The 18,110-nt window shown below is 54.0% G+C and overlaps 2 protein-coding genes across 2 annotated transcripts; one reads left to right on the top strand and one right to left on the bottom strand.

Annotated features, from left to right (window-relative positions):
• Nucleotides 1-10,231: 10,231 nt before the first annotated feature.
• MAM_05006 (uncharacterized protein) lies at nt 10,232-12,376 on the top strand (the record flags this gene model as incomplete). Its single annotated transcript, XM_040823804.1, has 2 exons — nt 10,232-10,505; nt 10,566-12,376. The coding sequence occupies 2 exons, from the start codon at nt 10,232-10,234 to the stop codon at nt 12,374-12,376; spliced, it is 2,085 nt and encodes a 694-aa protein (XP_040677963.1).
• Nucleotides 12,377-14,057: 1,681 nt separating this feature from the next.
• MAM_05005 (PX domain-containing protein) lies at nt 14,058-17,294 on the bottom strand (the record flags this gene model as incomplete). The annotated part of the gene is made up of 1 exon (XM_040823803.1): nt 14,058-17,294. The coding sequence occupies one exon, from the start codon at nt 17,292-17,294 to the stop codon at nt 14,058-14,060; it is 3,237 nt and encodes a 1,078-aa protein (XP_040677962.1).
• Between the last annotated feature and the right edge of the window lie 816 nt (nt 17,295-18,110).

Genomic DNA, 18,110 nt, shown 5'->3' with positions numbered 1-18,110 from the left:
TGGGGTGGCGTTTCTACCAGCGAGTGAAATAAGGCGGCCTTCATGGTCCGGGGTTCGATTGCATGGACATTCTACGGCGGGCTGTCATTTGTACGAATGCTCCCACAAGTCTTGGGCTCGCCTTTGCCGTCACAGGGAGGGTGTCACGACACACCTGGCGCCGGCTCATGTTGGAGGACGACGACACTAGTATGTATTCCTTCGCTATTCTATGGAGATGCCCATAACTCAGGCTTGTCTACATTAACCTATAGACAGACGCTGTCTCTCTGCATGCGAGGCTGCCAAGGTGTGGAAGGCCGGCTATGGCGTCGCATACCAGACATATCATGACACCACACGACATTGAAGCCGTATTGCTGCTTTGATTCCGCGCATATTCCATCTCGAGGCAAAATTTTTCGATGCAGTTTGTCTCGTCACCCCTCTGAGGCCCTTTGTGCGTCTGTTGTAATTGGCCTCGACTGCGAGACGGATAGATTCATGCCCGCCTTTTCCGCATCTGGGCTGGACACGGCACGGGGAGAGCGAACGCCGCACGCCAGCGGCCTTTTGAGGCCATCTTTGGAAAGCCGGCCTGACCAGTGATGATCGTGTATGATGACCATGCACCTTGCGTAGTGGTGTCCTTTGCCCTGGTGGTGATGGTCTCCCGTCTGGTGCCCTGGGTTCAAGTTAAGCCCGGCGCGGGTATGACAGTATCGAGTGCACACCTTTGACTCTATTTTCCCTCTAGCCCTCTCGTCCCCTTTATCTGCATCGCTACCGCCGAGAGATGTGGTCTCTTTCTCATGGCCGGAGACCACTGAGAGGGCCGTCCGGCTGTGGGTTTGGCATCTGTCACTTCCAGGCACTCCGATAGCATGCCTGGCAGGCTGGAGACATCGCAAGAGAGTACCGGAGACATATCAGTGCCACATTTCCAATTTTGTCGAATCAGTACGTATCCCACGCTCGTTGCGCCGTCGGCAATGTCCACGGAAACCCGGCTCCAAGAGGGAGAAGCAAGAGGCACCGACTGTCACGCTCTCCAATAGCATCTCTAGCTGGCTGGTGACTACTACGAGGGAGTAGCAGGGAACACGTCAGCGTGACCGAGTTTGGATTCCATCTTGGTTCGTGGACAATTCAAGCTCAAAACTGGACCTGGTTGAAGGAGGGAAGAACAAAAGGCACCGTATGAGACCAAGATGAAACCGGTACTTGAAACTGCGTGGCCGATCCTTCATCTCTGACAACATGTCGATCGTCGGTCAACTTCTGCCATGTGTCGTACATCTCTGACTGTCGAGCCTGTTTCGCCTGCGCACTCTGATGAACAATTGACCGACGACGGAGCAGAACTGTGCATGTCCTGATGCCTCACAACTCACAACCCCACGGTCCTCTTTACGTCATCATGTTTCCGGGATCACAAACTTCTCGGAACGGAAGGCTGACTGTGGCTTTACCGGGAATTTTTGGGTACTAGCCGGCACGGAGTTCAATTGCCGGGCTCGCCAATTCTGGCCTACAAATCCCCGCCTGATGATTTAGATGAGGGCTCAGACCGTCACGTCACGTTCGGACCCTAGCAGGGAGGGCAATCCGGCCCCGAGCCTCGTGAGTAAACTTTGGAACCCACGTGTTTGCGGGTTCTTGCAGAGTGCTTGCTTGGAGGGAAGGGGGGGGGGGCAAAATGTCGCGTCTTCGATGTGGAACGCGTCCACACGTGTAGACAATTGTAGCCTGGGGCTTCGTATTGTGAGATGCATTCACGCTGTCGATGGCGATGGTGCTGGACAGGGCTCACAAAAGCGTCGAGCCCAGCCAAGCCAAGCCAAGCCAGCCAAAGGAGAACTGTTGTCCTAACCACACTTGGGGACGGCTTGCGAGGCACAGGCCCGCACGTTGGGCGGTTAGCGGTGCCTCACGGACATTGGAGTGAGAAATCGAACCATTAGGGTTGCATTTCAGCTGGATTGAGACCACAAGTCGTCTCGTTTCCTGAATTGTCATTGATGAAGCCCCTCGACTGGAGTTCCCGCATCACGCTTGCAGGCGGAGAGTGTGTCAGGAAATCAGACGATAAAGGCTGACAATTGTGTAGGGCTCGACTGAAGTCCCAAGGGAGCTTCAACCTGCCGTTTCAGGCTTTGCTGTCAGCCCGTCATGCCTCGACGGACAGATTCATCCAACGCGGCACCAGAGTCCGTCCACTTGGACGAAGAGCCTACTTCGCTAGCGGAAGTCGACCTCATCGTTAGCTCGAGGCGCGAGGCGCGAGGACACCAACCGCTGTTTGATGGCTCAATCACAAAATTTTGACTGACTGCTCATGTTGACGATGCACTGCCAGACGGTTCGGGTTTTCGCGTGTTGCCCTCGCCGTTGGGGAACCACCAAACGATACCATGACCGGAGCGAGTTTCGTCTTCCGAGTCGCCTCGTCCTCGGAGCAACGACCGCGGAAACGGATGGATCCGCACTGCTTCGTTTCTTGTGCTCTAGCCATCGGCTCAAAGGCGTGTGAAAGTGTATTATTAGTTCAGCGAGGTGTTTTGAGAGAACACGATCAAACACCGGGCGACACGATTGAAGTTTCCCCGGCTCTATGCGAACACGCGGAGGACGAACCGAGTCCTCGATGACAGTTGCAAGACATCAACTTCTCGACAACGTTTCCATGACATGTCCTTCGCACTGCTTTTGGCAGGCTTGGTACTAGTCCGCCCCCCGCATCAACGTGGGCGAGGGTTTTGTGCAACCAAGGCACCGTCTGGTTTACCCAAGTTGTGTATGAGTTTGGTACAATGTCTCAGATGCAATCTCGGCCAGCAAAAGGACAGCAAAGGTGCAAGTTTGTGGCGCTGGCGCGTCGCGCAAGTGTGCTGTCATCTCAAAGCCGCACGAGCATCCCGAAACAGCAGAAACATGTCCAGTATCCGATTTATTGCGTCGATCGTGTGCATGACAGGCCAAATATTTGTTACGCGAGTTTCAGTGTTCCTCCGTCGTACGCCCCCGTCCTCTCATCACCCGCATACACAACATAATATCACATTGCTGCCTTTCCTCTGCCTGCTGTACTCGGTACCGAGTAATCATTTGTCTGTTGGCTTTCCGTCCGAATCGGCCCCACGTACCCATCGACCCGAGGCCGGCAATAAATGACGGTTATTTGCGATTCATGCGTAGTCGCCTCACCTAGAGTGGCGTAGTATGAACAAAGTCTCTGTCTGGTCTCAAGGCGGCGGACGGGAGATCGACTGGCTCTTTGGGCCAGATCAAGGCCAACGCGGCAACGGCAGGGCGGGTAATTACTCCTGCCGTGCTCTGTATGTATTGCGTTCCCTTGCTTCGGCCAGAATCTCATCCATCGCCACCGTCAGTCAGGCTGTGCCCCGAGAGGACCACGGTTTAATGCCGGACTGCCTGCCCGACTAATTAGCCCCGGCTGGATGAACTGACTCTGCTCGGTCTCCACTAATCACAGACAATCCAACCTCTAGCGGGGGAACGGCGGAAGAGCCTCGAAACCGCAGATGCTGGCCGCTCGGACGATGGGCAGAGGCAGAACTGGACTCTCTCATGCCTGTGGTTTTCCTGCATGAGCCTGGTAACTTGTGCTGCTAAATGCCGGGTCATGGCAATGCAAGCGTCTAGACTCGAAGCATGAAGCCTGCCTCGGAGCGTCAGAACCAGGACAACGGATAGGAGTGGCAGCAGAAACGCACTTGGTGCCAAGTCAACCCTCGAGACTAGAACCCAATACTCCGTGCTCATCGCTCAACTGACAACACCATCTTTGCCTCGCGCAGCGTGACCTCTCACATCCTCTCATCGGACAGCATGTCCATCAATGATTGCGCGTCATCAACCTCCCCGTCCAACGCAACAGGACGGGCCTGGTCTCCGGAAAGAACGCACGCTCAAATTCTGGCGGATAGAAGCCTGCGTATTCCCAGTCGATGATAGCAGCAATCTTGAGAGTGCAAGGATTGACAATAACATTGTTTGCAGAAAGATCGTCATGGCAGAAGACAAGATCCTCCGTTTCCCGGGGCTTCATTTTCCAGGGCCTACCATCGGAGTGTCTCATGATGCGGTATGGAGGCAGAACCTGCGAACCCGTTGACTGTTTATCGTCAACCTGCCAGGGGAGCTCTCACCAAACTGTTAGGTCCGCCCCGGACAAGACATTAGATTTCAACTTGCTCAGGGTTTCCATATGAATGGGAGTTCCCCGGCAACGACTTCCTGCTGCTCTGCGTCAAGCTCGTTCATGCCAACTGCTTCAACGTACTCGGCAATGAGGTACGCGGCACTATCGTCTTCAAAACAAGCACAAAGCTTAGGCGACTGGATGTCCGTATTTTTGAGAGGAAAAGCAGGCAGGCGCACTCATTCAGAACACGCTAGATTTTGAATATTGATATGGGCATGTAGCCGTCGTGCTTCTGCCATTCACAGGGTCGTACACCTCGCTTGATCCAGGTTTGTCCGACTCTACAGTATTTCCTCTTGTGAGTAACGGCAATACAAGCGGACGGAAAGGCTTGGTGCTGTGAGAGTGGAGACAGCTGCGCTTACATAAGCCAAGCAGGTTCTATGCTCGCCGGAGTCACCGAGTCACGACTCACCACCCGATGTTTCACACAAATCACCATCTGGTTGATTCGGCTCTGCACAGATACTTCATATTCCGCTTAGCGGCAAATGAGCACACTCTGGCCAAAACCAGGCCGAACTCTACTGACTCATTCTCAGACATTTTTGATCGTCTGCCCTCCTAGGCACTGCGTGTCCCAGCTTAGTTTCTCACCCAATTCTGCTCTGGTGTTCACTTCTCTTGCCATGGCACCATGGTGCCGTGATGAAGGTACGAAGTTGATTGATGCGAAAACCATTTTGCATGAGTTTTCATGCAGGATGTTCTTGGCAACAAAAGGTACCGTATTGATTGTAAAATGAGAGGAGGCTTTAGTCTTGCCTGAGCTGCCATGTTCTTGCCTTCTAATTCTACTCCGAGGTTATGTAGTGGAATACGACTTATGTAATTTAGTGTAGCAAACAGATTATATTCAGATATGTGTTAGTAGTTCCTGGTTCCTCAACACTCGCGTTGGTGGATATTCTTACTATAAATACATGCGCTAGACCCCTATATCCACTATCCACACGTCATGACTCGCCTTTTCCAACATGTCGTCGGGATTTGTCGTTTCCACGGCATGGTCAGCGTATCGTTGAGTACCGCGCTGCGAGAGATTTACCGGTGACAACGCTTCAGGCCATGCACTAGTTCGCTGCTACTAAGATGCGCACAAGTTTCGAGATCGGACGCTGACCAAGTCACTATCCATCTGCATCAGGGAACAACAAATCACTCTGTCCACACCGAGCGCCACTGCCATGGACGAAGATAGATGGCGGCGACCGTTAGAAGAATTCACAGTCATTCCGCACAAGCTATCTCACGATGCGTAGTTTGCCATTCGTTCGCTCTCTGATGGGCACGTAGCTGAAAGATCAGAATCGTCTCCCCGTTGGTAGTTGCAATATCTGACAGCCCGTTGCTATATGTCTCTTGCCTAGCTCAGGGGATTCAGCGCATGCATGATGGTTACAATTTTGGACGGGTCAGGCAAATAAAAGCGCCAAGCGCTAGCCATGGCAAAATTATGCTCTTCTCCCTTGACTTTGTTTTAAAAGCCTGTGGTCAGCGGATCGCATTGCACTGGAGGGATGGGACTCGTCAGAGCCAGAGACTGTAGGATCTAGGAAAGTCCAAATTTGCATTTTTTTTAGTATGCAGGGACATCTTGGTTGTGAAACAGTCACCCAGCATTGGTATCGTGCTTCAACGTTGTTGCGACTTGCCCATCGGGATTGTGTAGAGAGCTAACTTGGTCATTGGTAACCAACACTGTTAGATCTACACAGCACAACATCCAGTTACTGACATGAGAAATGACGTCTTGTGTTCTCTGCAACTTGCCAAGCAAGCAAGGTAGTTTTTCAGCGAAGCCGGGTGTGACGCACGCTCATAAGCAGAGCAGCCCCTTGGCAAGCAGGTAGTAGAAAACACCGGACATGCACACACGTATTTCCATGAGCTGTGTGTGTGATGTTTTCTGCCGCCCCCTTGCTTCGGTTGGCCGCTGTGGACAGCCGGAGCTGAGTTAATCAGGCCATTGCTGAGCCGCATCTGGCGATCACAACTTGTCAATTGGCCCGTTGCTGAGCACGGTCCTAGGTGTCAAGTCGTGATCAGCAACCGTGATTGTGTCGCTGATACTTGGAGCGCGTTGGATATGGACAAGTTCTTCCTGTTATCAGAGACAAATCATGACTTTGTCCTTGGCAGCCCACGCTGCTCGCCGAGGGCAGTTGAAAGCTAAAGCAGCATTGGAAACGGACATGCTGGTAAGAGTCGCCCCCGTGTTCTGCAAGTTGCAAACACGCCACAAGCCCATAAGCCAAACATACGGAGCTGAAGGCGAAAAGCAGCCTCGACACGTGGTGTAGCCATGGAATTCTGTAAGTAGGGAGTAGATTGCAGCCACAGTGGAAACCTTGATTGACTGACAGGTTGGGTCAGCGTCACAGCCATGTTGATCGAAAAGTCAGGCCACGATGGTGTCTCAACCGACATATTGCCGTTTGACCGCGCGGGAGCTCGTTTGCGTGCATGGGCCCTGAGGTTCGTTAGTACGACTAGTTGACATGGCGTAGTTGGGAGCTGAAAGCAAGCCTGTGATGCTGTCACTCACCAAGCTAGTATGCTCTGCATCGACACCGGCACGGACACACGGACGGACACACGGACGGGACGTTGGACTAAATTCGCGATCACTTGGACGTGATTGCTGGATCCGCAGCCCCAGAGGCGAGTTAATCCGACTACCCCAAGGCCGCTGTCCCCGTAATAAGGATGGATGATGACGATGCTGGTTGGCGGTCTGTGGTGCAGGCAGCGATTGACGGAGAAAACTCAAGGCTGTTATAGCTATGTCAGCCGAATAGTTTGAACGATGATGGAAATCTCGTATGGAAGGCTGAGAGAGCGCCTCCGTGATTCAAATGCGATATCCGATCAGAGTATGCAGCCGGCGGCGGCGGGCACCCAGGCACCAAGGCATCAAGGCGCCAAGGCGCCAACCAAATTGCACATGTGGAAATTATCGAGGGGCCTCGGGGTGACGATTTTGCAAGCTCGTGTCCAGTTACAGTCAGTCCAGGTCTGCGCTCTGTCTTCTATGCCATCGCCTGGTGAGAGAGCTTGTTTCATTCAATTAGCTACCTCCGGTGAGAGAACACCACACCTTAACTTAGAAGCCACCGCTTCCTCTTCCGCCTCTAGGTTTCTATCGAGTTGGCGAGGCCGTATCCCAGACATCCTATAGGATGGCATTTCATCCGCCGTGCGGCTCTTGCGACATGATAGACGCCAGGCAGCTCAATGATTTCAGGTGAGCGATGAAAAGGGCGCTGCACATGTTCATTCTTCGGTTGGTGTTGTTTGGCGACGACCATGTCCGCTCATGGCGCTGAGGACAAGCCCAGAAACTTCACGTGGCGCGCAGAGGAGGCTTCATCATCCTCGTTCGAACCCTCATCCGACTTGGAAGCCAAGTCTAGCAGAGGTGTAGACGGAGTCGGTACCCGGCCTGTGAAACAATTTAATTGTGCCTGCACGGGGTTTTTACCCCGCGCCTCGGCATCGACGGTTTTCAGCCGGCATTTACATGACTCCTAGGTCGGCACCAACTTCATTTACGCTCCATGCTGCCACGGAAATCATGAGATTTTTGTTTCAAACAGCACTCGTGCGAAGGCTGTGAACTCTCGGTGGATGTAATTGTTTCCCTCGGCACCAGCCATGGACAAGCAGTTCATGCGCGCATTGATTGCTCATGCACCCAACCCACATGGCGGCCCAAAACTCGAATCATGTTTGGTAGGGGTCAACATTGACAGTGGTAAAAACCGTTGGAGTTTTATTACAGACAGAAAGATGCCCCTGGTGGCTTTTCGTCGCAAACCCAGACAAAACTTCCGGTAGCGTCACATTAGCTCTGGTGCTTTGATCCAACACGGTACTCCTTACTCGAAACCCACCCATCACATGCAGCACAAGGGTGAATGCGCACTTCCAGAGGATGTTTTTGAGCCGTTGGTACTGAGAGGATTTGGCGCCAAAACACGCATCGCGCGCGGTACTCGAGCGCGTTGATCGAGACATGTCCGAGTTGATTGGCGGAGTGATGATGACATTCCCGCGTGTTGCATCTTGTCCCCTCTCTTTTCCCTCCTTTCGAAAACCATGAAATCTAGGGAAGACATGGACATGGGGTCATGATTCGTTGTAGGAAGTTATCGAGAGCGCGAGCCGAACACCGTCTAGGTCGACTCTTCGCCTCAGCGTCCGCGCGATAACGCATGAGCAACTGGCCCTGTTGAGCCATCAGCAATTTACCACCGCCACGCACTGATGATCCTGACGGTTGTTGCCATGGTGCTCAGACGCCGATTATATCGCATCTATCCTCAGGTAAGGCTTGTTCTAGCCTCCCATGCCACAAAGGCAGCAGGATGGCAAATTGACCTGAACTCTCTGCCTCCGCGGTTGGCACTATCATGGCGTGGTCGTGGTTCAACCCGTCATTGTCATCATTTCAACCTTGACTCCGTGCCTATGGCTATGGGCCGAGCCTTGTGAAGGTAGGAGAGCGGTCAAGCCCACAACCACAACCGGACGATTTCACGACTCCGATGCTTCAACGCGACCATGAGGGCGGGACAGGGGAGTGGCACCGAGTTGAGACGCGTATCCTGGAACAGGCCCAGGTCAATAGCAGGAGCATGCCCTGCGAAGCCAACGGATAAATCGAATCACTACTAAACACATGGCGTCGAGCCGGACATGCCATGTGGTTGTGGCTGACGCCTTTGCCTTGTCCTCGCCGTCCAGTCGCAGCGTATGGCCGGCCAAGCTGCCTGTCAAAAAGAGCAGTGTGAACAAGTTTGGCTCTGGGGAGATGAGAATTGGTTCCTGTTGCAACTCTGACCGCCCGAGTGGGGACGGGACGTGGAGACTCGGATGCTTCGGTCCTTGGTCCTCCTCCTCCCACCACCACCAGCACCACCACCGGCACCATTGCGATGATAATCTATAACCGCTGCGGGCCCCTCGGCACATCCTCCAAAGGATACACGGGCCGCCAGGGGCCCGAGGATGTTTGACTCCTCATCCGCGGCGTCTGGAGTAGCTACACAGCTCAGAATGGCGTTACAACCCTTCTTTCACCCTTGTTTGCTCGAGCCTTGTCCCTCTGGCCTCTTCTCACAACGGGCCATGGCAGACCTTGTGTGACGTCTTGCACCTGGTTTCAACACCATTTACGGAGTATGTGACTCTGCAACTACTCCAGGTCAGTTCATACTATCATACTATTCCATTCCCTGTCAGCTAAGCCGCAACAATTGGGGGCATGGTGCTCAGTCCACCAGGGCAAACTGGCGTGCTCTGCATTCATACCGACTAATAAGACTGACAGCGCCGTCTAGCAAAGTCCTCCTCCATCCTCGGCCTGCAACACTTCCTGCCCGCCCCACCTACCACCTGCGACCCTACCATCCTTACCAAGGCAGCCTTCGTCTCAGATTTCTGGCCTGTGCATGGCTGAAAATGACTTTTGACACCCAAGGGTCTCTCTTGAACTTTGACCAGGGGCACGGTTCCCCATTCCATCCCGGTGGTGGACACCACGATACACCAGGGATCCTCCTGCCTTCGACCTAGCCAAGTCTAATAAAGTGATGGACAAAGGGTGTGCGGCTCAAGGCTGGAACCAGGCCGTTCCGCAGAGTTTTATATACATACCGTCCGCGCCGGCTCTCAACGTCGTCATCCCGTTTGGCTGAACAATGAGAAACTTCCCGAGCCATTCTTGTTGACATTCGTGTTTAGGCTTTTCATAGCCTTGGTGAGGCCTGCCCTTCTGCAAAGCTCCAATTACCGGTGGGATCACCGTGAAATTGGGTGCTAGTCCTAGTGACTTCGATGGCTCATATCGCAACATGCATCGCCAACACGGAGCCAGGCTCGGTGTCAAACTTGCCTTCTCCGGCGCTATCCATGCTATCTGTGAGTCAAAATTTGCAGCATCTTCTCTTGCTCAAGCGCATAGGTGTAAGGTTCAAGCTTACACCAACACCGGCCTAGACAACACCGTGTACCCCATCAATGGATAAGCCTTTCGCTTGGAGGATGCTACCTCCGGAGCAGCGCAAGTATCAACTATTCCCGAAAGACAAACCGGCTCCGACCTTGAATATCAGCAAGTCTTTGGATCCGGAGGAGGCATTCCCGGTGCCAATGGGTGAAAGAAGCGACAAAGCACCTGCGGGTTCAGCCTTGCGGCTTCGGCTCAACGAGAGTAATTCTGTCAGGCGACGTAAAGTCAGTGTGCCCGAGGTAGAGCCCATGACTACCGTCCAAGAAATCGCAATGGACTCTCGTCAGTATCAACTCTCTAGGATGCAGCCGGTTTGTCCGTAGCCGCTAACTTTTGCACCAGCCACGATACCTGGGCGACCACCTTTACACGAGCGTTCTTCGAGTGCCCCAGAGGAGGCGTGCGGCGAGAGACAGCGAGCACCACTGTGCACCACAGATGCATCTCTGCCCGTTGAGGACAGCCCCTCCAAATCTGATAATGAAGGCCTCCCACCGCTTGGAACACAAACTCTCTTGTCCCAATCTCTCCCCCGGCGGTTGGCGCCGCTATTTACTCCCACCATCGAGCTGGTGGCGCCTCTCTTGCGATCCAAAGTCTCGAGCAATAAACTAAAGTCGGATAGCACACCTCCAACATCTTCTCGAAGTGCTCCCTTGGACCGCTCTCCCCTTGGCCAACCGCGTTCTTCTCCGAGCATATCTACCCCCGACCTGTCGCACCCGAAATCTGCCACGAGTGACAGCTCATCTACTGTTACGCTTCCCACACCGAAATCTGTTCCTATCATGGAGTCCCACCGCACCCCCTCGAAGCCTTGGGACGGATTAAGTACTTTCTCATCTCAAAGTGACCGAAGCGTGTATGGCCAGGATGGACAAAGAAAATTTGACGTTCATCAACATCGCCGCAGAGGTTCAGAGTCTTCAATGACGACGATGATAGATCGGGATAGGCCGAGAAAGCAGGCCGAGGTTCGCGGCAATAACGGGCCGCCGCTCAAGTCCAACCACGCGAGCAGGGCATTGACCTGCGAAAGACGAGCCTTCGAGGAGCTGCCCCAGGGGTGGAAGCCTTCGGATGCTGTCAACAAACTCAGTTTTAACGATGTTGTCGCTCTTCAGAAGCAGGCACTGAGGCAAGTCGAAAGATTCAAAGTTCTCCACGTGGAAGATGTCGATGCGCTGTCAAAGGAACTTCGATATCTCGACGATAGGACCGATTATCTGCGGCGAACATACACTTCACTACGTGCCGGACGTCGCAACCTTCACTCACGCATCTGTCAGTACCTGCGGTCTCCGAGAGTGGCCAATTTCAGCCATGACTCCATGCTCAAACACGAGGAGGCGCTAGCAGAATTGGACGGCTCCATTGACGACTGGGTCATAAAGTTGGAACAGGCGGAAAATCGCCGCACAAGAGTTCGCCAGAAGCTACTGGAGCATGTTGCAGCCGCAGCCCTGCTTCCCGTTGCGAACTCGCCTTCAGAATCAGCAGCCCAGCAGGGGGAATCTGCCGGTGGCCCACGTGAGCTATCTACGCCGCCCAGAAGCCCATCAAAAGCAAGCTTCGCCAGCCGAGCGGGCAGTTCTCCGCCGTCCCCCCAAAGGGCGGTTGCTCAAGCACCAAGCACAACAGTCGAGCAACCTGTTGTTGAAGATGCTACCAAGAATTCGTGTGACATCAGCTGCGCCGAAAGCGCAGACACGTTGAGGCGGTCTGATGTCGAGAGTATCCGCATATATGCCGGCGATGATATCTACGCACTTCTTGCCGACGTTCAGGAAGAAATCACCAAGCTGGGTGCGGGCACATTCGAGGCCACAAGTCCTGGTACTATTCAGATGCGGAGAAAAGGAAGCTGTGAGCAACTGCCCGGCTGTGTCGACTCCCCTAATCCCGACCTTCCTGCTGGAGTTGCATCTGCCACGGCAGCAAGTCTCGCACCGAACGCCGCCAACATGCCGCCTGCTGGGGCATCGACCCCTTTCTCTTTAATCCAGCCAATACCACTGGGCAATCTTCAGTCTTCTGTCGCCGCTCTCAGTGTGGACAGCAAGAATAACACGCCTAGCCCCACCTCATTACAGGCCAAAGGCACTGCCGAAGAAGCGGATACGATCCTCACTGCCGCTGTTTTCAAGCCTTGACGCACTACGAAACATGAGTGTGACGTTTTATTCCGTGAAACGCATCAAACAAACGAGATGCAACACGTGCCAAGGCAGGCACGCTTTGGCATATTCAATGTGGCCTCTTAAGACGTACCACTGTACCACTTGGCCACCAAGTCTATTTCCCATTACGAACACTATTAACTCACGCCTGACAATGGTTCCTAGTTTAGTTGCATATTATTCTAATATATTCTTCCCTACCGAGAGCTGCCTGGGGGGGGTGTGAAGCGGCGCAGATAATTTGTACGAAATTGCTCGTATATCAGCAAGCCATGCCGGGGGAGGCCAACAAGCTGCAAGGACTCACAGCGCTGATCAGGCACTTGCAGCGAAGATTTGTAACGTCTCTTGAGTCGCCGACGAATACAATCTCCTACCACGCTTTGATCCGCAAACGTGATTGCAGTCGCGTGACTGCCCTGTACCGCATCTGCGTCGTGACTTGCGTATCCACAGCCAGAGCAGCTATGTAGTTACTCGGTACGTGCCGCCCACGTCAATTGATCATGACTGTGGATTGTAGGAATAGCCCACATGTGCGACAACAACAAGACAGTCAGGGGCATGATGCATCATGGCCCACTCCCCCAGGGCGCACCCTGTCGACGATGCCGCGTTCAACGGGAGGACAAGGAGTCAAAGCAACCAAGGCTGGTGCCGAACATCCATTCCGGAGACCCGAGAAGCATCACGTCACAGGCCTCATGACGCGTCGGTAGCCAGCGCGGGCCGTCGATATCGTGAATGTGAAACCAGGAGGATGGAAAGACGGCAACTCAACATGCATGCGGCTGGATCCCCGGTGCACAAGCATCTATCTGCGTTGACATGCCTTGTCAGGACTCGGGACTCAGGACTCGGGACCCAAGGCGTCCATGCTACACCACCACATGCCTCCGTGATCGTCCCCGGACGCTGGTGCGCAGGACGGTCCACCGCTCCATCGCCGCGGCTGGTTCTCCGTGAGTCGTGACAATCCCGCCGCGTGCCGCCGCGGACACGAACCGCTCACGTTGCAGTGCGTCGCCCTGTCACCTGGGTCTGTCTGTTCCAACTTCCTGAGCCACATGGCACTCGTTTTACCATGCCGCTCCCATGTCTCCGCTCGAGTCTCGGGAGTCTCGGGAGTCTCGGGCCACGGCCATCCCGCGAATCGGACTTGAGATGCGCTGCGCATCTCGGTACGCTTTCCGAGGCGACGCGTGGTGGGTGACACTCGCGTCGTCTGCATTGTCTCGAAGCAGACTGCGTGCGCGAGGCGCAGGCATCCAAAGGGCATCTTCGGCTATGCAACCACGAAACGGCACCCAGCGCCATTTCGCGGCTCCTTTATTACGACATACATGTATGTACAGCCAGTGCCTGCCGTCTGGTCGTTGGTTACGTTACGCTGTGCCTGTCATGGCACGCTTTTGCCGCTGTAAAAGGGAAACAGAAGACCGAGCCGGCAAAAACGATCCCCTCCCCGGTCCTGATACGCCACGCAATGGTACAAGTTCAAAACAGTGACAGCTCCTCTGCAGCGGGCCAAACGTTCCCCTTGTATCAGCTTGTTGTATTTCGCCTCTCCAACGGCTTCCCTCTGGGCCGTCGTCGTTGTTGGTTTCGCCGCCTCCCCTCCCCTCGCCTTCTTTCTTGTGCGACGCCGAGGCCGTCAGTGCGTCAAGATCCTCACAGCCTGCAGCATGAGCCCGAAGATCAAGCCTCTCGCCACCTCCTCTATCTGCAGGCAGTCAAACACCCTGCCGAGGGCCTCGCCCGTGGCCGCTTGTCCCATGACACCCATCAACGCTGCCGGGACCCCGCTCTGGATGAGAAGCCGGCGCGCCTTGATTGCCAGCCTCTCCTTTTCATCGGCCGTCATTTCCTCCGGCCAGGCGGCCCTCTCCTGTTCGGTTGGCAGCGTGTTCTCCCGAAGCTTACGCAGCTGGGCTGCGATGCCGGCGTCCGAGGTGTTCGCGTCAAGCACAGAGGACTGGATCAGAGACTGCACGGTGAGCAGCGATGGGTTCCCCGGCCTCAGCAGGAAGGACTTGGCTGCCGTCAGAAGCGTGCGGCGAATGTTCCACGCAGACGAGAGAGTGTACATCTCGTTGATCACGGCGAACAGGAGCTCGACGGCCACCCTCGTTTCTTGTTCCGACATGTGCGAGTACTGTTTGGCAGGTTTCGTCGCCGTCCTCCTCCCACCACCGCCACCGAGCGTCGACAAGGATGGCGCGCTAGAGCTGGTCGGCAGTCCACGAATGGTTTGGTGCGTGCTCGCACCATCGCCTTGTCTTGTTTGCGTTTCTTCGCCATTCAGCGACGATTCGTAATCACTCGTCATCTCGTCTGGCGGCGGAGGAAGCTTCGCCAAATCAAGACTTGCGGTTGAAGGTGACCGAAGTGCTGCCAAGCTAGACGCCCTGCTATGCTCCAAGCTGGGTCGTCCGCTTCCGAGACCTGGTCCGACCTCGTTTCTCTCAGCAGGGCGACCTGTCCTCCCCGTCTCGGCGTCGATTTCGCCTACAGACTGGTAACTGGGCCGTCTCGACATTGGCGCCATCTTTCCGGGCTGGGTAGAGATGACTGAAGAGCGTTGGCTGTCCAGGCTACCTCTGTCTGATCTCGCTGGAGATCTTGCAGGGTCCGCTCGAGGCGGCGTAGATATTGACAGCCGATTAACAGACTGAGTCAGGTCAACCGACTGGCTGGTCGATTTTCTAGTCAAGCCAGCAATATTGCCAAACACTCCGCTGACACCGCCAACCAGCGTCTTGCCTCCTTCCACAGCGCCCTTGGGCGCAATGTTGAGAACGTCAAGCATGTTCTTGCCGACAGTCTCCCAGCCAAAAGACTTGGGATTGCCGTGTGTATGGCCCTGGGACTTCTCCAGGAAGCGCTTCATCCCTTCACTCTCAGCTAGTGATTGATACCAGCACCCGTCCCTCAAGTACCTCTCAAGCTCGCCTCGCAGAGACTCTCTGGTGTGCATCTTCCAACTTGGCAACTCTTTGTGGAGCTCCGTAAACGCAGTGGCCCCCGATATAGTGGCGATTCTCCTCAGAATTTCATGTAAAGTTTGGAAATCTGAGTAGCGTCGAACGATCATCCACCCGGTATGTGTCGACGACGACGGCTCGACTTGAATTAAATAGTCCCAGCTAGGTTTGCTGCGGATCTTGCTGCCGTCACCTGTGGCGTCGTCGTGTAGTGTGAAGGAGGCATTGTGAAGCGAAAGAGGGGCCTTTCTGGGACCATCTTCTTCATTGTCCTCCGATTGACCCGGCGGAATAATCTGGTCAAACGATGTAAACGGCTGCTCACTGGATCGTTGCGGTGACGACTGTTGGCTTGCCGACTCAATGCCAGATCTGGGCGTAACAGGCGTGTTCTGTGCCTCACTCTTGGTGGAGTCCGTCGAAGTGCCTCTGGGAGACGACTTTTCGCCCGACGCCCTCGATACCGGCTCTTCAGGCTTCCCCGGCGACCTCTGATTTTCTGATCTCCACTCCACACTGTGACTGGGTTTATCTGTCATGTCCAGACTGGCATCGTCCCGCTGTTGTCGTTCATCTCGTCGGGACATGATTGCATTCATCCGCTGCACTCCTTCCATGGCTCCTTCCAACTCTTCATCGGCTCTGCTCAGCTTTTTCTTATGGCCGAGTGATTCTTTCCGACGCGACCGGTCCATTTCCAAGCTTGGGCGGGCCGCTACGGGTTTTGCAATGCCAACGTTGCCTACATTTCCGTCCATGTCTGCAAATACATTCGTCCCGTTGTCGCGGCCTGTTTGCATTCCGACGTCGATGGCATGATTAATGTCGGGCTCGCCAGCCTCAAGGAGATACACGATCCATCCATTAATCCACTCTGCCTTGCTACAAGTCTGCAGTGTTGTTTCAAGCACAGAATTTGCAAGGACTTCCCGTAGGAAAATCCGGGCTGGATCGCAGTTTTGAGAGCCTTGATCCAGAAATCCCAAGAGATCCTCAGCTACCATCCTAAACTTGGTTGCTTGCTGTTTCTGATTCAGAAGGTTGGCAAGTCGAGAATCCGAGTGAGATGCTAAATAGTTGTACACTGCATCAGCGGCGGTCATGTTCGTTTCAGGAGGTACGTCCGCGAAGGCAGCCGCAAGCTCCGATAACAGCGCGATGACGATGGAGGAGCTGTTCGTAAGTAGGTCCAGGAAAGCATCTGCGGGTCGTTTCTTGCATATTCGATTGGATACGGACAGCAGATACGAGTTCAGCGTCTTTCGACATGACAGAGGGAATGAGTGGTCGCCTGGTATAATTGGACTATACCACCACTTGACGTAGTCCCGAATGATGGCGTCCACAAGCCCACCTAGCGCATCTCGTGTTTCTGGTCGGAAATCGTCAAAGGACCTGAAAGCAGTTTCTTCTTCGTCGCCTTCTTGGGTGCAATCATCTCTTCTGCATTGCTTCAAGTCGAGCCAGACCCGATCGAGGACTTCTGGTCCCTTTTCTCCCCGCACGGCCTGCGCAATAACATCTGGGTACTTGTTTTCTAGCGAGATGAACACTAGCACACCGGCGATTGCACCGATCAACAAGAGCCCAATTCGACCCAGAATGGCATATATTATGGCGGAGGCTGCGATTGCAACACCACCTAGAGTCGCCGGCGTCGCTTCGGATATAAACGAGAGAGCTTTGGCTGCAAGGGCAGATGCCTTGTCTTCGAGGTCCGTAGGTTCCGACGTTGACGCCCGTGCCACACTTCGACGCGCTGTGTATGACTTGTCTACCTCGTCGGTCTTTACCAGGTCATCTCGGCCGTCTATCGTCGCCGTCTCGGGCTTCTGGGCTTCATGCTCAGGGGTCGATTCCCAGGGGGCGGCGGGCTGGGTTACGCCGTCGCTTGTTGTTGAACCCATAGAAAGGACCCGTCGTTGGTAGAAATGTGACGGGAATACACCCAGGGCTTGGCAAAAATCTCAATCGGTAAATACCTATGACACCATAACGATGCTATAACACGAGTCAAGATCGAGCAGGGTAATTAGTATTGGTGTCGGGTGGCGAGAGCTCCAGGAGACGTTTCGATGTTGGTGCTGTCGTCGCATTGACTAAGCTACCGTGTATCGAAATTGACATCGGTCTCTGGGCTCCTGCCATCAGGGGAGGATAATTTCTGACGGCTTTCCGGGCAGGGCCAAAGGTTGACCCCTATGGTCCACTAATTTTAGTGTGGCCGTGCTGGCAATGCTCCGGTGGGCCTGCGCCACACTGCTGCCGACCAGAGACGTCCTCGGTGTGTCGATATCAATGTTGACTGCTTGAAAGTTGAAAATGCGCAAAAATGTTACAACACACGAGGCGTAATAAAGATGCAGAAGCTGACACGGCTTAATTGACGAGATTTGATATTGTCAGCGTGCATGCACCTGACAGCGTGAACTCGCCCAGTCACGTGAGATCGTGTTGCAGCTTGCTCCAGCTGTGCTAGGTGTGCTAGGTGTGCTAAGTGCAACAACTGTCGCACGGCAACGGCATGCCCACGCGCCCTAGCATACCTACCTAGAGCTAATAGATATATATGTGCATAGAATTAAGTTAATATATACTTAATGCATAAAGCTAAGCGTACTTATTTAAAGAGTATATATAATTCTCTTTTTTATAAATTAATTTAAGGCTTTTAACTATTATTTAAGTAATATTTAGCTTAATACTACTACTATTATATAATA

The sequence above is a fragment of the Metarhizium album genome, assembly GCF_000804445.1.
Source record: "Metarhizium album ARSEF 1941 chromosome Unknown scaffold_12, whole genome shotgun sequence".
NCBI lineage: Eukaryota > Fungi > Ascomycota > Sordariomycetes > Hypocreales > Clavicipitaceae > Metarhizium > Metarhizium album.
The sequence above is the reverse complement of the archived record's forward strand: the minus strand, read 5'-3'. Positions and strand labels throughout refer to the sequence as shown.